At 40.0% G+C, this 18956-nt stretch overlaps 1 protein-coding gene and 1 long non-coding RNA gene across 4 annotated transcripts in view; one reads left to right on the top strand and one right to left on the bottom strand.

Annotated features, from left to right (window-relative positions):
* Positions 1–7354, bottom strand: part of LOC119536167 — a 56924-nt gene extending 49570 nt beyond the window's left edge. Inside the window, exon 1 of the long non-coding RNA XR_005217366.1 lies at positions 7302–7354. This is a non-coding gene — a long non-coding RNA (uncharacterized LOC119536167). The remainder of the gene's footprint in view (positions 1–7301) is intronic.
* Positions 1–18956, top strand: part of SLC1A2 (solute carrier family 1 member 2) — a 171927-nt gene that overhangs the window by 126025 nt on the left and 26946 nt on the right. For all 3 annotated transcript variants that reach the window (XM_037838851.1, XM_037838850.1, XM_037838848.1), the window contains exon 9: positions 9790–9924. In XM_037838851.1, the coding sequence (XP_037694779.1) occupies positions 9790–9924 (135 nt within the window). The remainder of the gene's footprint in view (positions 1–9789; positions 9925–18956) is intronic.

Below are 18956 nucleotides of genomic sequence, written 5' to 3' on the forward strand. Positions count from 1 at the left end.
CTTTCAGTCAGTCCCCATTGAGTATGATGTTAGTAGTGGGTTTTTCATATATTACCTTTATCATATCGAGAAAGTTCCCTTCTATTGCTATCCCTCGAAGTGTTTTCATCAAGAAAGGATGTTGAATTTTGTCAAATGCCTTTTCTGCATCAATCGAGATGATCATGTGGTTCTTCTGCTTTGATTTATTGATGTGATGTATTACATTAATTGATTTTCTTGTGTTGAACCAGCCTTGCATACCTGGAATAAATCCCACCTACTTGTGGTGTATAATTCTTTTAATGTGCTGCTGGATTCAATTGGTGAGTATTTTGTTGAGGATTTTTGAATCTATATTCATTGAAGAGGTTGGTCCATAATTTCTTTTTTTTTTTTTTTTTTGTAGTATCTTTGTCTGATTTTGATATTAGGGTGATAGTGGCTTCATAGAATGAGCTAGGTAGCTTTCCCTGTTCTTCAGTTTTTTTGAAGAGTTTGAGCAGGATTGGTACTAATTCTTGAATGCTTGGTAGAATTCAGAGGTGAAGCCATCTGGTCCTGGGCTTTTCTTTTTTGGAAGCTTTTTGATGACTGACTCAGTCTCTTTACTTGTGATTGGTTTGTTGAGGTCATCTGTTTCTTCTTGAGTCAACGTTGGTTGTTTATTCTTTTCTAAGAAGTTGTCCATTTCATCTAAATTGTCTAGTTTATTAGCATATAGTATCTTCTCATTATCTACTTTATTTCTACAAGGTTAGTAGTTATGTCTCCTTTCCCATTTCTGATTGTATTTATTTGCATCACCCCCCCCCCACCCCTCTTTGTTAGCCTAGCTAGTGGTCTTTCAAATTTATTGATTTTCTCAAAGAACCATCTTCTGGTTTTATTGATTCTCTCTATTGTTTCCCTGTTCTCAATTTCATTTATTTCTGCTCTAATCTTTGTTATTTCTTCCCTTCTGTTTGCTTTGGGGTTGGTTTGCTGTTCTTTCTCTAGTTCTTCCAGATGACAGTTAATTCCTCAATTTTTGCTCTCTCTTCTCTTTTAATATAGGCATTTAAGGTGATAAATTTCCCTTTCAGCACCACCTTTGCTGCATCCCATGAGTTTTGATATGTTGTGTTTTCATTGTCATTTACCTCAAGATATTTACTAATTTCTCTTGTAATTTTTTCCTTTACCCACTGGTTTTCTAAGAGGATGTTGTTTAGCCTCCATACATTTGTGAATTTTATGATCTTCTGCCTGTTATTTATTTCCAACTTCATTCCTTTATGGTCTGAGAAAGTGTTTTGTATAATATCAATATTTTTAAATTTGTTGAGGTTTGCTTTGTGACCCAACATGTGGCCTATCCTTGAGAATGTTCCATGAGCACTTGAGAAAAAAAGTGTATCCTGCTGTTGTGGGGTGTAGTGTTCTATAAATGTCTTTCAAGTCTAGTTCATTTATCGTACAATTCAACATCTCCGTTTCTTTATTGGTCCTCTGTCTAGATTTCTATCCATTGATGAGGGCAGTGTATTGAAGCCTCCAGCTATTATTGTAGAGGGATCTACTTCTCCTTTCAATGTTCTCAGTGTTTGCTTCATGAACTTTGAAGCACTCTGGCTTGGTACATAAATATTTACGATTGTTATGTTTTCTTGATGAATTGACCCTTTTGTTAGTATATAGTGTCCTTCTTTGTCTCTTTTAATTGTTTTACTTTTGAAGTGCAATTTGTCTGATATTAATATAGCTACTCCCACTTTTTTCTGGTTGTTGTTTGCATGAGGTATCTTTTTCCAACCTTTCACTTTCAGCCTATTTTTGTCCTTGTGTCTAAAGTGAGTTTCTTGTAGACAGCATTTGGATGGGTCCTGTTTTTTTAATCCATTCTGCTAGTCTGAGTCTTTTTATTGGGAAGTTTAATCCATTAGCATTTAGGTTATTACTGTAAGAGCAGTACTTCTACAATTTTGTCTTTTGGATTTTATATGTCATATCTTATTTTTTCCTCTCTCTCCTTTTATCCTTCCTGATAATCTTCATTTCTACACTCTTCTCCAACTCTCTCTCTCTCCTGTCTTTTCCTATCAGCCTATAGCCCTCCCTTTAGTATTTCTTGTAGCACTGGTCTCTTATTCACAAACTCTCTCAGTGTCTTTTTGTCTGAAAATATTTTAATCTCTCCCTCATTTTTTTTTTAATCATCATTTTATTGAGATATATTCACATACCACGCAGTCATACAAAACAAATTGTACTTTCGATTGTTTACAGTACCATTACATAGTTGTACATTCATCACCTAAATCAATCCCTGACACCTTCATTAGCACACACACAAAAATAACAAGAATAATAATTAGAGTGAAAAAGAGCAATTGAAGTAAAAAAGAACACTGGGTACCTTTGTCTGTTTGTTTCCTTCCCCTACTTTTCTACACATCCATCCATAAACTAGACAAAGGGGAGTGTGGTCCTTATGGCTTTCCCAATCCCATTGTCACCCCTCATAAGCTACATTTTTATACAACTGTCTTCGAGATTCATGGGTTCTGGGTTGTAGTTTAATAGTTTCAGGTATCCACCACCAGCTACCCCAATTCTTTAGAACCTAAAAAAGGTTGTCTAAAGTGTGCGTAAGAGTGCCCACCAGAGTGATCTCTCGGCTCGTTTTGGAATCTCTCTGCCACTGAAGCTTATTTCATTTCCTTTCACATCCCCCTTTTGGTCAAGAAGATGTTCTCCATCCCACGATGCCGGGTCTACATTCCTCCCCGGGAGTCATATTCCACGTTGCCAGGGAGATTCACTTCCCTGGGTGTCTGATCCCACGTAGAGGGGAGGGCAGTGATTTCACCTTTCAAGTTGGCTTAGCCAGAGAGAGAGGGCCACATCTGAGCAACAAAGAGGCATTCAGGAGGAGACTCTTAGGCACAAATACAGGGAGGCCTAGCCTCTCCTTTGCAGCAACCGTCTTCCCAAGGGTAAAACTTATGGTAGAGGGCTCAACCCATCAAACCACCAGTCCCCTATGTCTGTGGTCATGTTAGCAACCATTCTCCCTCATTTTTAAAGGACAGTTTTGCTGGATATAGAATTCTTGATTGGCAGTTTTTCTCTTTCAGTATCTTAAATATATCATACTACTGTCTTCTTGCCTTCATGGTTTCTGCAGAGAAATCTGTACATAGTCTTATCGAGCTTCCCTTGTATGTGATGGATTGCTTTTCTCTTGCTGCTTTCAGAATTCTCTCTTTGACTTTGACATTGGACAATCTGACCTAAGTGTCTTGGAGTTGGTCTGTTGTTATCTATTCTGTTTGGGGTACACTGTACTTCTTGAATATGTAATTTTCTGTCTTTCATAAGAATTGGGAAATTTTCAGTGACTATGTCTTCTATTATTCTTTCTGCCCCTTTTCCCCTCTCTTCTCCTTCTGGGATACCCATACACATATATTCATGTGCTTCATGTTGTCACTCAGCTCCCTAAGACCCTGCTTGTATTTTTCCATTTTTTTCACCATCTGTTCTTTTGTGTGTATGAATTCAAATGTCTTGTCTTCTAGTTCACTGATCCTTTCTTCTGCCTATTCAAACCTACTGTTGTACTGTTCAGTTGTGTTTTTCATCTCCTCCATTGTGCCCTTCATTCCTGTAAGTTCTGCCATTTGTTTTTTCAAGTTTACAAATTCTTCTTTATGGTCATCCAGTGTCTTCTCTATATCCTTCATCTCTTTTGCCATATCTTCCCTCAGCTCACTGAATTGATTTAGGGATTTGTTTGAACGTCTTTAATTAGTTCTTCCCTCAATGCATTGAATTGATTTAGCATTAGTTGCCTCAACTCCTGTATCTCAGTTGAACTATTAGTTTGTTCCTTTGGCTGGTCCATATTTCTGTGTTTCCTAGTATGGCTCATTATCTTAAGTTGTCTAGGCATCTGATTTTCTTGATTAGTTTATTTTGGAGATTATTTTCACTCTTTTACCTAGGGGTTTCATGTTGGTCAGCTTTGTTCTCTAACCTTTGTTGTTCTGTTCAACTTATTCTAGACCTCTAATTTAGGTTCTATTTAGTTGATCAGAATTTTTCACCTCTTGTTTTTCTGTTTCTTGCCCTGCCTCTATGTAGCCTTTTTGTGACAGGGTCTCCTCAGATATGGTCTGCCCCAGTCAGGTTTTCCCAGTCTAGAGAGACCCAGGTCTTATGAGGAGGAGCTGGAGTTTCCCTGAGAATGAGACCCTCCTGTGAGAACTCTAGACTCAGTGCTTTTCCTATCCTTCCAGCAGGTGGCACTTGCCAACCTGCAGTTCCCCCACCAGTGTCAGGAGGTGAGGTGTCTTTAATTCTCAGCAGACTCTGAGCCAGTCAGGGGTGTGGCTGACTGAAGCTGGAATCTGAATTCCGGCCCCTGGGGTCTGAGTTCCCAGAAGGAAGACAGCCAATTGAACTGGACTTCCCTCCACTTTTCCAATCCCAGGAACTCCAGCTGTCTCCCAGGGGCACTATTCCCTTCTCCTCTCTCCTCTTTGGGGCAACTCCAGCTTAATTCCTTGGTCAGCCTGAGTTGCCAATTAAAGACTGGGGTGGAGACTTTCTTCAGAAGTGAATCTGAAATTTGAAGAAGTTCTGGGTACTCTGTCTCTCCCCAAGACTAGCCTAGACCTTCAACTTGGGCTGTCTGATAGAAAATAACCACGTGTTACTTTTAAATTAAAAAAAAAGAAAAGAAAAGAAAGGAAAAAGAAAAAAAAAAGAAGTTCCTTTTTAAATCCTTTTCCTAGACTGGAAGTTTTGTCAGTGTCAGAGTAGAGTATTTAAAGAAGGGCTTTGTGCTATTATCTGGATAATTATTCCCCAACAGCATTCATTCCTCCCTTGCCAGGGGGCTATTGAAGTGTAAAAAGATAAGGAGTCAGTGAGAAAGGAGAAGGGACAAAATGTAGGAAAAAAAAAAGCATTTTTGGAGCCGGGGAATGGGTTGTGCCCCCACTTCCAAGAGCCCAGCCCTTCTCTAGCTCCCCCAGCTCCAAAAATTAATTACTCTGTTAATTCTGCAGTTGAGGCTGGGTTGAGCCCCTCTTCTTGCTCCCAGCAGATTGTTTTGCTTTTTTTTTTTTTACCTTTCAGGGAGCCAGCAGCAAGGAGGTCCCGGGGTCTGGGTGAGGAGGGGTGCCAGATCCCTGTTTGGGGGAACTTACAAAGTTTACTGTGATCTCAGCTCTTCCACAGGTTCCAAACTTGTGTACACTGGAGACCCTGAAAACACTGTTTCATACAGTTCTTGGGTAATTACCAGCTGCCCTAAAGAAGAGACTAAATTCCACCTCTCACCACTCTGCCATCTTACCCCACCCCTCAAGAGCTTCTTTTAAGCCAGAATTCAGTTGCTGACCTCAGTTAAGGAAAAACAATGAGCCAGCTCTATGGTCTTATTCATGTCATATCCCTCCCTCTCTGTGTCTCAATTTCTTCATCTGTGAAAGAGGAAGGTAGCTTCATAATCAGAGGCTTTAAATTGGCAGTCATGGGCTGAATTCACTCCAGAGTTTTGCTTTGTTTGGCATGCAATGGATTGTAAAATTTTGGAATTTCAGAATTTATAAGGCACCTACTCCCCAGTTCGCCACAGTCCCCACTGCTCCCTATTACCTATTTCTGGCCTGCCTCACACACCACCACCACCTTTTAGACATTTGAGTTTATGAACCTTGGACTCTACAATTCATAGGTTTACATTCCCCTCTCAGATTCTATGAGATCAGTAAACACAAGTGGGGCAGGTGGGGCACATTCTGCATAATGAATGCACTTGTAGTACAAAGAGAATTCCAAAAAATTGGAGGCCTGGGTGATTTGTTTTGGGAACTGAATTGAGCAGAGGCTAAAATACACAATCATCCTCCATGATGATAATAACTCAGCTCTTGTGACAATTCTGAAGTGGCAGACTGTTCTTATACATTGCCTCTCTTGTATGTCCAATAGTTCCAAAGAGAAAGAATTGTCATCATCCCCATTTTATGGAGGAGGAGAGTGAGGCTCAGAGAAGTAATCTGAAAAAGCCAGTGTTTTGTGGCTATGGGTGCCAGAGCCAGGAGTGAAATACTTTATTCCGTAGCCAACATCTTTCAACTACATCACATCATTCCTGCTTTCTGACTGTGACCTAAAGGAAGGCATTAGAATGGTGTTTTTATTTTTTTCATTGGTGCCAAGAAGAGCTTTTGGGTTCAGGTTAAAGCATTGGGCTCTTTCCACCATACTCAAACACTAGGAAACACTGCCAACCTTTCTATTAGAATTCTGGTAATAACTTGGGGTCTGACTGGCCCATGTTATTCAACAATTCATTCTCTGGGAGACCTTTGAGTGCTCTGGGGGCCATCTCTAGGAGACTTTTAAGAGATAGGGTCCGTTCAGGTCTGGTTTCTCTACATGCTTGGATTCTTAAAAGTCCAAACTCAGACACTGAGCAGTGTCTGTAAAAATGCTGGAAACTGCAACTAGTCATATCCTTTACCAGGTTCCAGGGGGCTGATATTGCAGGGGAATGACCACTTCAGAGGCTGTGCTTGATTTATCTGGCTCTGAAGTATTTACCTAGCTCAGGGACATTTTGTTTGAATACAGATTTCTCCTCTTTATAACCATTCCAATAGATAGAATGAATACTGCATTTTTTTTTTGTTTGGGTATAAAAATTTATTACACATACAGAATATTATCACATTTTGCAGTATTCAAATGAATACTGCTTTTTTTTGGTTTGGGTATAAAAATTTATTACACATACAGAATATTATCACATTTTGCAGTATTCAAATGAATACTGCTTTTTTTTTTGGTTTGGGTATAAAAATTTATTACACATACAGAATATTATCACATTTTGCAGTATTCAAATGAATACTGCTTTTTTTTGGTTTGGGTATAAAAATTTATTACACATACAGAATATTATCACATTTTGCAGTATTCAAATGAATACTGCTTTTTTTTTGGTTTGGGTATAAAAATTTATTACACATACAGAATATTATCGCATTTTGCAGTATTCAAATGAATACTGCTTTTTTTTTTTTTTTTTTTTGGATTGGGTATAAAAATTTATTACACATGCAGACAGCCTAGGACGGCTAGCTCTTTGGAAAGGAACAGGTCTGGGTGGCTCAGAGTCTCATACCACACACCTCATGCCACGCAGGTCAGTCAGAATGGAAGGCACATGCCAGGCACCACGGGGTGTCAGGGCATCAAGGGATTGCTTTATCTGCCCACACTGCCTTCCCTGTCTGATCTGGGGCTTCAAAGGTTGTACTCACCCAGAAGTAAGCAACTGAAGGAAAGGGGCTTCCTAAGGTGGGCCAGGCTTGACTCTGAAGTCAGTTCTGAGCTCAGTTCAGCAGCTAATTGGGCAAATAAAGAAAAGAAAAATTCACTATATTCTATACCTACATTTTACAAACATGCACAATATGAAGACATCAATAATAATCACAATTTAGTTGGAGAAAAATAACCAAGTCCAGCTTCATTGCTGTGCTTCCAAGTAAATTCCTCATTTCCCTGCATGCAGGAAAACAGTGAATTCTCAGCATATTTGTCGCTTCATAGAATTTTAAAGATCAGAGAGCGCAAGGATATCAAGAGCCAGCTTGGAGTCAGGCTGACAGGGGTTCCAATCCCAGTGGACCATGTATAAGCTGCATGATCCTAAGTTTCTCCACTGCCCTGAGCTGTGGTTTACTGTGTATAGGGCTGTTTTTATCACAGGTACCTTGTAGGGTTGCCAAAAGGCTCTACTGTCATTGTGTGTATATAGTATCTTGCAGAGCTCCTTGGAACAAGCCCTGGAGAAGTGAGCCTTGGGTGGGAAGGACAGGAAAAACAGAAAGGGATGAGGCATAGAGGTGAAATTGCTGCCCAAGGAGCTATTGCAGGGCTTAGAATTCTACAGACATTCTGTCCATGATAGGTGCAGATATCCTATGCTAAAAAGAGTTCTCTACGTAGGGTTTTTGTTTCACATGACCAAAAGGTAGCCAGATAACTTGGCCTCAGTGTAAAAGGACCCGTAAGGGTGACTCACAACAGAAGCAGCAGATGTTGTAAATAAAATGGCAGAGGCCAAGGTTTTTGGAACTTGAAGTTCGCCTTTCCTAATGTTCCGTCTGTCTCACAGAAATGGCTGAGAATTCCCACCTTCCAACTGCTGGGGCTTTGGAGAAGTTTTAATTGCAAAATAACTTCATCCAGCCCAGAATTCCGGATAAGAATAACAATTCACATTTGTTGGGGGTTTGCAGTTGCCAGGCCTTCTCTAAGTGCTTTTATTAGCTCCTGAGAGCTTCTGACTACCCCGTGAATTAGACACCATTTTATTATCTCCTTTTTTACAGTTAAGAAAAAATGAAGCATAGAAAGGTTAATTTAAGTAACTTGCCTAAAGCCACTTGATTAATAAATGACAGGGTTAGGGTTTGAACCCAAGCAGTTTGACTTCTGAACCTTTACTGATGAACCTTCACTTCACACAATTACCTGCTATACCCCAGACAGATTCAAGGACAATGGATTAGTCTATAACTGGACACTAGCTCCTCATGGGTGGGGCGGGAAAAGAGCAGAAACAGGTCTTGTAGCCCACACCTAAGGAAAGGATTTTATATTGTGACAGGCTTAAATCTGGGAAGGATGGCAATACAGAGAATGTCTCTCCAAAGGCATCAGCCAACAATTTTTTGTGTTACCAAGGACAAACCACAGAGCCTCAATTTCCTCCTAGGTAAAGTAAGATGTCAGATTCGGTAAACACAGATCCTATCCGGCCCTAGATCCCCTGAATTCTGTGCTTGATAATGCCAATAGCCTGGACCTGGCTAAGCTCATTTGGAGGCCAGCTCTCACTTTGGAGCCTTAGAATCTACTCTAACTCTGGAGTTGCACAACCACAAAGAAAGCAGACTCCTTTTTCTTCTAAGCACCAACCAAAGCTACTGGGGAATCAATAATTTCAGAAGCATCCTTCCATTTAGAGTTGACAGATTTTATAAATGGCATCCAGAAAAAAGGAAAAAAAAGCTCTGCCCTGTGGTAGACCAGAGGCTCCCTCGTGTGTGGACGGGATGCTTGAACTCTCAATGCCCCTCTCCCAGAGACAAATTTCCAAATGGTTCTGGGTGTGCCCTGGGCATTGCTTGGAAAGAAGATTATGAGATGCTTCAGAAAGAAAGCTTCCCTTTATTTCATTGTCATTTTTTGGCGCCCTCTCTCTGAATAATGTATTTTCCAGCCCATGGTGAACAGTCCAGGCATCCGAAGTGTAATGTTGTTCGGAAGCTGTTGATTTGTTCCCCTGATGTCCACTCAGTTGAGTCTGGATATTTGCTATTCTGAGTTCTCATGTTAACATTTTGCAGACTCTTGCCACATGGTCCAAAAGTCTCTGGTACTCACAGAGACTTACAAGCATAAGCACAAATGAATGCAGTTGTGTTCCCACAGGGGGATAAAGGGTGATTTGTTTTCCTCCTTTAAAATGTCCTGGCCTGTTGTTAGAACCACACTCACCTGATCTGAGCCTTGTGATACTTTCGGCTGACTGGAAACCATGAACTTATCATTCCCACCACAGCTGAGCGGAATCCAAACAGACACGAATTCCTTGGGTCTTGGTACTCCAGATTTCTCTATTCCCTAGGGTTAAAGGGATTGTATGGCTGCTGGGAAAATTAAAGCTTAAAATTGCTCGGGATGGTTTTGCCAAGGCCTCCTTCTCTTCCCATGACCTGGTCCTCTCTGTTCTCACAGCCTCACGGCCACCCTGGCGAGTGTTGGCGCGGCCAGCATCCCCAGCGCCGGGCTGGTCACCATGCTCCTCATTCTCACCGCCGTGGGCCTGCCGACAGAGGACATCAGCCTGCTGGTGGCTGTGGACTGGCTGCTGTAAGTGCTCTGCTGGGGGTGTGCGTACCACCTCCAAATGGTGGACAGAACGTGAGGTTGCTGCCAAGATCTTAGCCGGTTCCCGAGGCAGCTCCCTCCTTTCCTTCCTCCCTCCCTCTGGCATGTGCTGAGAACCTACTTGGAAACCAAAGAAGAAAAAGCAAAAGATGGACTCACAGTCTACTGGGGGGAATCAGATAGATTGTAATACAAAGTTAAAAGCATAGTGATAAAGAATGAACTATTGATGCACACAACAAATTCTCACTAGAAACTCAAAATGTCATATTGAATGAATGAAGCCAAACACAAAGGAGTATATACTGTATGATTCCATCTATATGAAAGTCTGGGAAGGACAGCATAATCTATAGCAATGGAAAGAGATCAATGGCTGCCAGTGACCAGGAATAGGGACATTGCAGGTTAATTGGGAAGGGGCACAAGGAAACCTGTTAGAGTGACAGAATTGTCCCACCAGCACAGGTATGCTTAGGTGTCTCCATTTGTCAAAACTCATCAAACCTGCATTTAAAATAGATGCATTTTATTGTGTATAAATTACACTTCAATAAAGTTGATTAAGAACATTAAGAACATTGAAGCTCAGTGATAGAGAGAAGCTTTCCTACCAGTCTAAGATGGAAGGGCAAGGTGCAGAAGATCAAGAAACATTGAATATGGCTACTGAGTTTTGTGTGCTCACTGTGTGCCAGCAACTAGAGTGAGCCTTTATATCTTCTCCTTATAACAAATCTGATAGTTTGATATTACCCCCATTTTGTGGATGAAGAAACTGAGGTATAGAGAGGTAAAGTAACTTGGGAATGAACAGAGCTATCAACCCCAGATCTGCCTGGCTCTGGAGCCCACCAAGTTCTTATTTACTGCCATAGTCAAAGTTCTAAAGTTACTGATAGCTGAGCTGAGTCATGACTGACAGGCAGAAGTTACCATGGGGTGGGGGTGAGGTGGTTGGGAATAGGCTATTCCAGCTGGGAGGGATGGCCAGCACCAAGGCACTAGCACTATAAACAGTTTTGGGACCGATGAATGGTTTAGTATTGTTGGAGCACAAGATGTGAAGCAGGAGGTGGTGAGAGAGGCATGACAGACAGCCTCAGAGGCCATCCTGCAAGCTCGAACTTGACCGTGCTTGTGACCCAGCCACCTTTTCCACCTCCTAGTGTAGGAGACTCACCACCCGTTCACAGAGCTGGGCAAGTCTAGCCGGAAGGTCCCCAGTGAGAAGGCTGGAATCAATCCTCTCAAGGGCCCACGGGCTCTGATGTCCTGGGAGTTGTACACTGATGCGTCCTGCACATCCCTGGAGCTAAATGACCAAGGGTGGGGGATGCCATCAACTTTAGTGTCAGAGTTGACAATGACAAGTGTTGGCATAGAGGTCCTAAGTCTAAAGTGCCCACACTTACTTTTAAACTGCTTCATATGCCAGTGGCAATTTTTCTGAAATTTATACACATAGCTTTTAAGAGGCAGAAGCCACATTTTAAGGACTTGATTTCTACTGTGCTTAAACAATAGTTCCCCCACCACACTGTCACCCTTGCAAGGAGGGAAAGATGCAAGTGGCTGAAGGGAAGGAGGACATCTGGGAAGGCTAGAAGGAAGCCTGATTTCTACTTAAAACTTGCCTGTGTTGATGCATTGAGTGGGATTTAGGATAGAAATAAGCAGCCCCCTGAACATAATCTATTCAGCTCAGGAGGGCTACAGGAAGCTGGTGGATCTTTCATCACCAGAGGAATGCTCTGGAAATGCCTAAGTGGAGAGGGGAGGGGCAGACCCAATGGCCCCTGGGACCTGTCCATCTCTGCCAGTAGCTCTCGGGGTGATGGTGGGGGTCTTTCCATGATAGTTTTGTTCTTCCTGTGCCCTTTCTTAACTCCATGAGGCAGGCTTTCCCATGCAATCCATTCAGTCAAGATATTCATGGGGGCAGCAGGGGTTAGACTGTGGTATGCGGATGGGAATAGGATGATGGAGAAAAAGAGTGGAGTAGGATTCGGATCTGAAGCAAGACCAAGGGAAATGAAGACACTGATAATGGTTTGGGAACATGGCACATAGTAGGAGCTCAACCTATGTGTGTAAGCTTGGCCACAGAGTTGCAGTGTGATAATCAGATGCTCTTCCCCACAGCAAGAAAGACAGGGGAAGGTTTTCAAATTCCCTTTGCTTCCCCTGTGACTTGTGGTTTGCTTATTCCTCTGCCTCTTTGACTCTTGAGCCTCCTTGACTCGTGCTGTCGTCTAGGGTCCTTTGCCTTCTGTGACTATGTTGGGCTTGTTTCTGAGGCCTGAAATCCACTCTTACAGATTCATCACCTTTTACAAATTATTATTATTATTATTATGGAATGATGCCTTCATTATAATGCAAATGCCTTTGAGTGGGAAAAGTGCACAGTAGGTAGATGAGGAAACGGGAAAAGGAGCTGATATTTGGTGGGTACCACCATGTTCTTTACATATGTTTTCATTTAATCCTTATTTTCCAGATAAGGAAACTGAGAATCAGACAGATCAAGTCTCTCACTGAGGGTGCAGTGGAGCTTGCAAGGCCAGCTCAGGGCCCTATGCCCCACCCCACGTGCCTCCTATTTAGCCCTAAACAGTTCTAACAGCACGGAGGCAGAGCAGAGCAGGTCCAGAGCTGGAAAAGTTGAGAAATACAGGCTATTAAGGTCACTCCTGGTTCTACATACTAAGCAGACAATTTGTTTGACCAGTTGTTTTTTTCTCCCCTCCCAGGGTTAAAACAAAACAAAATAAAATGACTAATGGGGGCATAGGGGATATTGTCAAGGTCTCAGCCGATCTTAAAATTCAAGTCCTCCAATCCCCGTAGGTCTGCTATTGTACTCCCTGGTCTTCTTGGCAGTCATTTACCTTCAAGCCTGATGGATGAGACTCATTTCGTGAAACATTCAAGACCCTGCCTGCTCCTGACCCAAATGTCAGAGAATGGAGTAGGAGGCAGCGTCTTCCCCGTGGCCCCACACAGACCTCACATGCTCACACTTGCTTAGGAAAGCAGGACGTGCTAACTTGAGAGCTGAAACATGCCAGCAGGAGGGAGTTGGCAGAATAAAGAAAGAAATGATGATACATTCAGATTAACTATATTGATGAAATTGTGTCTGAGAACACTCTCTCCCAGGCTGGAGCTGGAAAGGAGAGAATGGAGAACTCCTCTTGGGTTCTGGGGCTTTCATCTCAGATGGAGGGAGGCCATGGGGTCCAGGAGGAGAAATGCAAAGAGGCAGGAGCTCTGGGTTGGAGCCCCGGCTGTGCACTATCTGTAGGCCTTTGAGCAGGTTACTTTCTAGGCCTCAGCTGCCTCCTTTGTAAAATGGGAACAACAAGGAGTCTAGACTCAATGCCCTTGAGCGCCCTTCTCATTTTAAGTACTGAAGTAGGATCCTGCGGTGATGAATGTTTGTATATAAATGGGCATGAGCGTTTCTTGCAAAAAGAAAAGGAAAAGGAGGGGAGGATCCTGGGAAAATGTGCTTGGGGATTTGTAGCTAGGTCAGCTCTGCTTTGAATCGGTAATAGTGTGACATTTTTTCTCACCAGCAAGAAGAGTTCTGGAGACAAACTCTTGGTCCTGAGTTCAGTGGCTGTTAGGTGCCCGTTATTGTGTGAGTGAGGCCAGGGGGCAGGGGAGGCGAGTTCAGACAGAGTGCAGGGGGAGGCTGGTGGTTCCCTAGAACAGTGGACAGTGAGGGGAAAGCAGAGAAAAAGTAAAAGGGAATCCCATCCTCCCCCGCCCCCACCCCAGCCTCCTCTCTAGGCAGCGTTTGTAACCTTTCATAACTAGTGATTTTTCAATTTAAAACCAAACAAAGCCTGCAGTGACATTTAATGTGCCACAGTGTTTGCCAGCTGCTGGAGACCAGCCAGCCTCATTACTGCCCGCCAAGACCTGGAAGCTTCTCAACAGGCAAGCGGAGCTGCTCTGTAAATGTCATGGAGAAAACCAGGACTCTGGGACACGGTGAAGTGCTGAGTCCTCAAGTACTGGATGGGCGGGGCTGGTAAAACCAGAACCTCCTCTGGGGTCCAGAGAGCCCTCTTGCCAGGAATCCTGTGCAGATTTTTTAGTTGGACTTTTTTTTTTTTGGTTTTAATTAGAAAAGTTTGAGGTTTACAGAACAATCATGCAGAAAATAGAGTTTCCATACTACACCCCCCCACACACAGAGTTTTCCCTGTTATTAACACTTTGCGTAAGTGTAATACCTTTGTTACAATTGATGAAACAATATTATTAAAATTATACTATTAACTGTAGTCCATAGTTTCCATTTGGGTTCATTGTTAGTGTTGTACAGGCATATAGTTTTTTAAAAAATTTTATTCTAGAACCATATATACAAATTAAAATTTCCCCTTTTAACCACATGAAATATATAACACAGTGGTGTTAATTGCATTCACAGTGTTGTGCTACCATCACCACTATCCATTACCAAAACTTTTCCATCACCCCATTTAAGCGTTAACTCCTTATTCCCAACCAGTACCCTGGCCCCGGGTAATCTGTATTCTAGTTTCTGACTCTATGAATTTGCTTATTCTGATTATTTCCTATCAATGGGATCATACAAAATTTGTCCTTTTGTGTCTTCAAGGTTCATCCATGTTGTCACAAGTATCAGAACTTCATTTCTTTTTACGATTGAATAATATTCAATTTTATTATGTAATGCATTTTGTTTTGCCATTTATTTATTGATGGACATTGGGTTGTTGCTTCCATCTTTTGGCAATTGTGAATAATGCCGCCCTGAAAGTTGATGTGAAAATATCTGTTCAAGTCCCTGCTTTCAATTCTTTTGAGTATATACCTAGAGGTTGGATTGCAGGTTATATGGTAATTCTATATTAACTTTCTGAGGAACCACCAAAGTGTTTTCCACAGCAGCCGCACTATTTTACATTCCCACCAACAATGAAAGAGAGTTCTTATTTGTCACACATCCTTTCCAACACTTATTTTCTGTTTGTTTGTTTTATAATAGTAGCTATTCTAATGGTTGTGAAATGGTATCTCATTGTGGTTTTGATTTGCATTGCCCTAATCGTAAATGATATGCCTTTTCATGTGCTTTTTAGCCATTTGAATATCTTCTTTGGAGAAATATATATCCAAATTTTTTGCCCATTTTTAAATCAGGTTGTCTTTTTATTGTTGAGTTGTAGGATTTCTTTATATAGTCTAGATATTAAACCATTATCATATATGTGGTTTCCAAGTATTTTCTCCCATTGTATAGGCTGTGGTTTTACTTTCATGATAAAGTCTCTTGATGTATAAGTGTTTTTAATTTTTATGAGGTCCCAGTTATGTATTTTTTTTTCTTGTTTGTGCTTTAGGTGTAAAGTCTGAGAGACCATTGCCTAACACAAGGTCCTGAAGACAGCTTCCCTGTGTTTTTTCTAGGAGTTTTATAGTTCTGGCTCTTATGTTTAAGTATTTGATCCATTTTGAGTTGATTTTTGTATATGGTGTGAGGTAGGGGTCCACCTTCATTATTTTACATATGAATATCCAGTATTCTCAGCACCGTTTGTTGAAGACACTATCATTTCCCCATTCAGTGGACTTGACACCATTGCCAAAAATCAGCTGGCCATAGATGTGAGGCTGTATTTCTGAACTCTTAATTCGATTCCATTGGTCTGTTTGTGCCAGTACCACACTATTCTGATTAGTGTGGTTTGTAATAAGGTTAAAGATCAGGAAGTGTGAGTCTTCAAACTTCATTCTTCTTTTCAAGATGATTTTGGCTATTCAGGGCCCCTTACCCTTCCATAAAAACTTGATTATTGGCTTTTCCATTTCTGCAAAGAAAGTTGTTGGAATTTTTATTGGGATTGCATTGACTCTGTAAATCATTTTGGATAAAATTGACCTCTTAACAATATTTAGTCTTCCAATCCATGAACACAGAATGTCTTTCCATTCATTTAGTCTTTGATTTCTTTTAGAAATGTTTTGTAGTTTTCGATGTATAAGTCCTTTATATCCTTTGTTAAATTAATTCCCAGATATTTGATTATTTTAATTGCTGTTATAAAATGCATTTTTTTCCTAATTTCCTCTTCATATTTTCATTACTAGTATATAGAAACACCACTGATTTTTGCATGTTGATCTTGTACCTCAGCACTTTGCTGAATTCATTTCTTAGCTCTAGTGGCTTTGTTGTGGATTTTTCAAGATATTCTATATCTAGGATCATGTCATCTGCAAATAGGGAAAGTTTTACCTTGTCATTTCCAATCTGGATGCCTTTTTTTTTTTTTTCTCTTTTTCTTGCCTAATAGCTCTGGCTAAAACTTCCAGTACAATGCTGAATAGCATTGGTGACAGTGGGCATCCCTCTCTTGTTCCTAACCTTAGAGAGAAAGCTTTCAGTCTTTCACCATTGAGTATGTTAGCTGTGGTTTATTCATATGCCATTAATCACATTGAGGAAGTTTCCTTCTATTCCTAGTTGTCTAAATATTTTTTTTAATCTAGAAGGGGTGTTGAATTTTGTGAAATGCCTTTTTTGCATCAATTAAGATGATCATGTGGTTTTCTTCCTTCATTCTATTAATGTGAAATATTACATTAACTGATTTCATTATGTTGAACCACCCTTGTATATCTGAGATAAATCTCAGTTGAACATGGTATATAATTCTTTTAACGTGCTGTTGAATTTGGTTTGCTTGTATTTTCTTGAGGATTTTTGCATCTTTATTTCATAAGGGATATTGGTCTGTAATTTTCTTTGTGGTCTCTTTATCTGGCTTTGGTATTAAGGTGATGTTGGCCTCATAGAATGAGTTAGGAAGTGTTCTCTATTTTCATTGTTTTGGAAGAGTTTGAGCAGGATTGGTATTAATACATCATAGAAAGTTTGGTAAAATTCACCAGTGAAGTCCCGAGTCCTAGGCTTTTCTTTGTTGGAGGTTTTGATCACTGTTTTCATATATTTATTTGTTATTACTCTGTTGAGGTCTTCTATTTCTTCTTGAGTCCAGTATATGTAGTTTGTGTGTTTCTAGTAATTTGTCCATTTCATCTAGGTTATCTAATTTGTTGGTGTATAATTGTTCAAATTATCCTCTTATAATCCTTTTAATTTCCATGCAGTCAGTAATAATGTCCCTCATTTCATTTCTGTTTTTAATTATTTGTATCCTCTCCCTTTTTTTTTCTTTGTCATTCTAGCTAAAGGTTTGTTGATTTTATTGATCTCTTTGAAGAACCAACTTTTGGTTTTGTTGCTTCACTCTATTGTTTTTTGATAATTCTCTATTTCATGTATCTCTACTCTCATCTTTATTATTTCCTTCCTTCTGCTCATTTTGAATTTAGTTTGCTCATCTTCTTCTAGTTCCTCCAGTTGTGATATTAGGTCACTGATTTGAGATCACTCTTCTTGTTACATGTAGTCATTTAGACCTGTAAACTTCCCTGTCAGCACTGCCTCTGCTGCATACCATAACATTTGGTATATTGTGTTTTCATTTTCATTTGCCTCAAGATATTTCCTAATTTCCTTTGTGATTTCTTCTTTGACCCATTGGTTGTTTAAAAGTGCATGGTTTAATTTCCATATATTCATGAATCTTCCAATTTCCCCTGTTACTGATTTTGAGCTTCATTCCATTATGCTCAGAGAAGATACATTGTATGATTTCTGTAGTTTCGAATTTATTAAGACTTGTTTTGTGACCTAACATATATTCTATCCTGTAGGTCCATGTGCATTAGAGAAGAATGTTTATTCTACTACTATTGAGTGAAGTGTTTATGTATATATGTGTGTGTGTATATATATATGTATATATGTTAGGTCTGGTCGGTTTTAGTGTCATTCAAATCTTCTCTTTCCATATCAATCTTCTATTTAGATGTTCTATACATTATTAAAAGTGATGTGTTGAAGTCTCCTACTATTTATTAGAACTGTCTATTTCTTCCTTCAAATCTTTCTATATTTGCTTCATGTATTTTGGGGCAATGCTGTTAGTTGCATATATATTTATAATTACTGTGTCTTCTTGCTGAATTGACCCTTTTATCAGTATATAAAGACCATTGTTCCTTTTTTACTTAAAGTCTAGTTTATCTGATATTTGTAAAGCTACCCCTGCTCTCTTTTGGTTACTATTTGCATAGCATATTTCTCCAGCCTTCTACTTTCAACCTACTCATGTCTTTGAATTTAAAGTCTCTTGTCTGCAGCATATAGTTGGGTCATACTTTTTATCCATTCTTCCAATCTCTGCCCATTTACTGGAGAGTTTAGTTCATTTGCAGTTAGAGTAACTGTTGACAGTGTAGGACTTTCTTCTGCCATTTTGCTATTTGGTCTTTGTAAGTCTTAAACCTATTTTGTCTCTCAATTCTTCTCTGTTATGCTTGCTTTCCTTTTTATTTGATTATTTTAGTGCAACATCTTGAGTCCCTTCTCATTTTCTTCTGTAGATATTTTTCAGATATTTTCCTTGTGGTTACCATGGAGCTTAAATTTAACATCCTAAATCTGTAATAGTCACATTTGACTTGATACCAACTTAACTTCAATAGCATACACATACACTTTCCTATACCTCTCTGCACTCCCCACCTTGTTGTTGTGCTTGTTACAAATTGTATCATTGTACATTGCATAGTCCAAAACCATAGATTTCTCATTACTTTTTATGCATTTGCATTTTAAAACCTGTAAAATGTAAAATGTGGCATTGCATACCAAAAAATGCACTATATAAATATTGTATTTATATATGGTTACTTTTTTAATGCAATTTTACTTAGATATACTCACATACCATATAATCCATCCAAAGTGTACAATCTATGTCTCACAGTATCATCACATCGCTGTGTATTCATTGCCACAATCAATTTTCAAACATTTTCATTACTCCAAAATAAAGAAAAAAATATAAAAAACTAAAAAAAAAAGAAATAAAAAACAACACTCAAACCATCCCATA

This window comes from Choloepus didactylus, chromosome 6 (genome assembly GCF_015220235.1).
Source record: "Choloepus didactylus isolate mChoDid1 chromosome 6, mChoDid1.pri, whole genome shotgun sequence".
NCBI classification, from domain to species: Eukaryota; Metazoa; Chordata; class Mammalia; order Pilosa; family Megalonychidae; genus Choloepus; species Choloepus didactylus.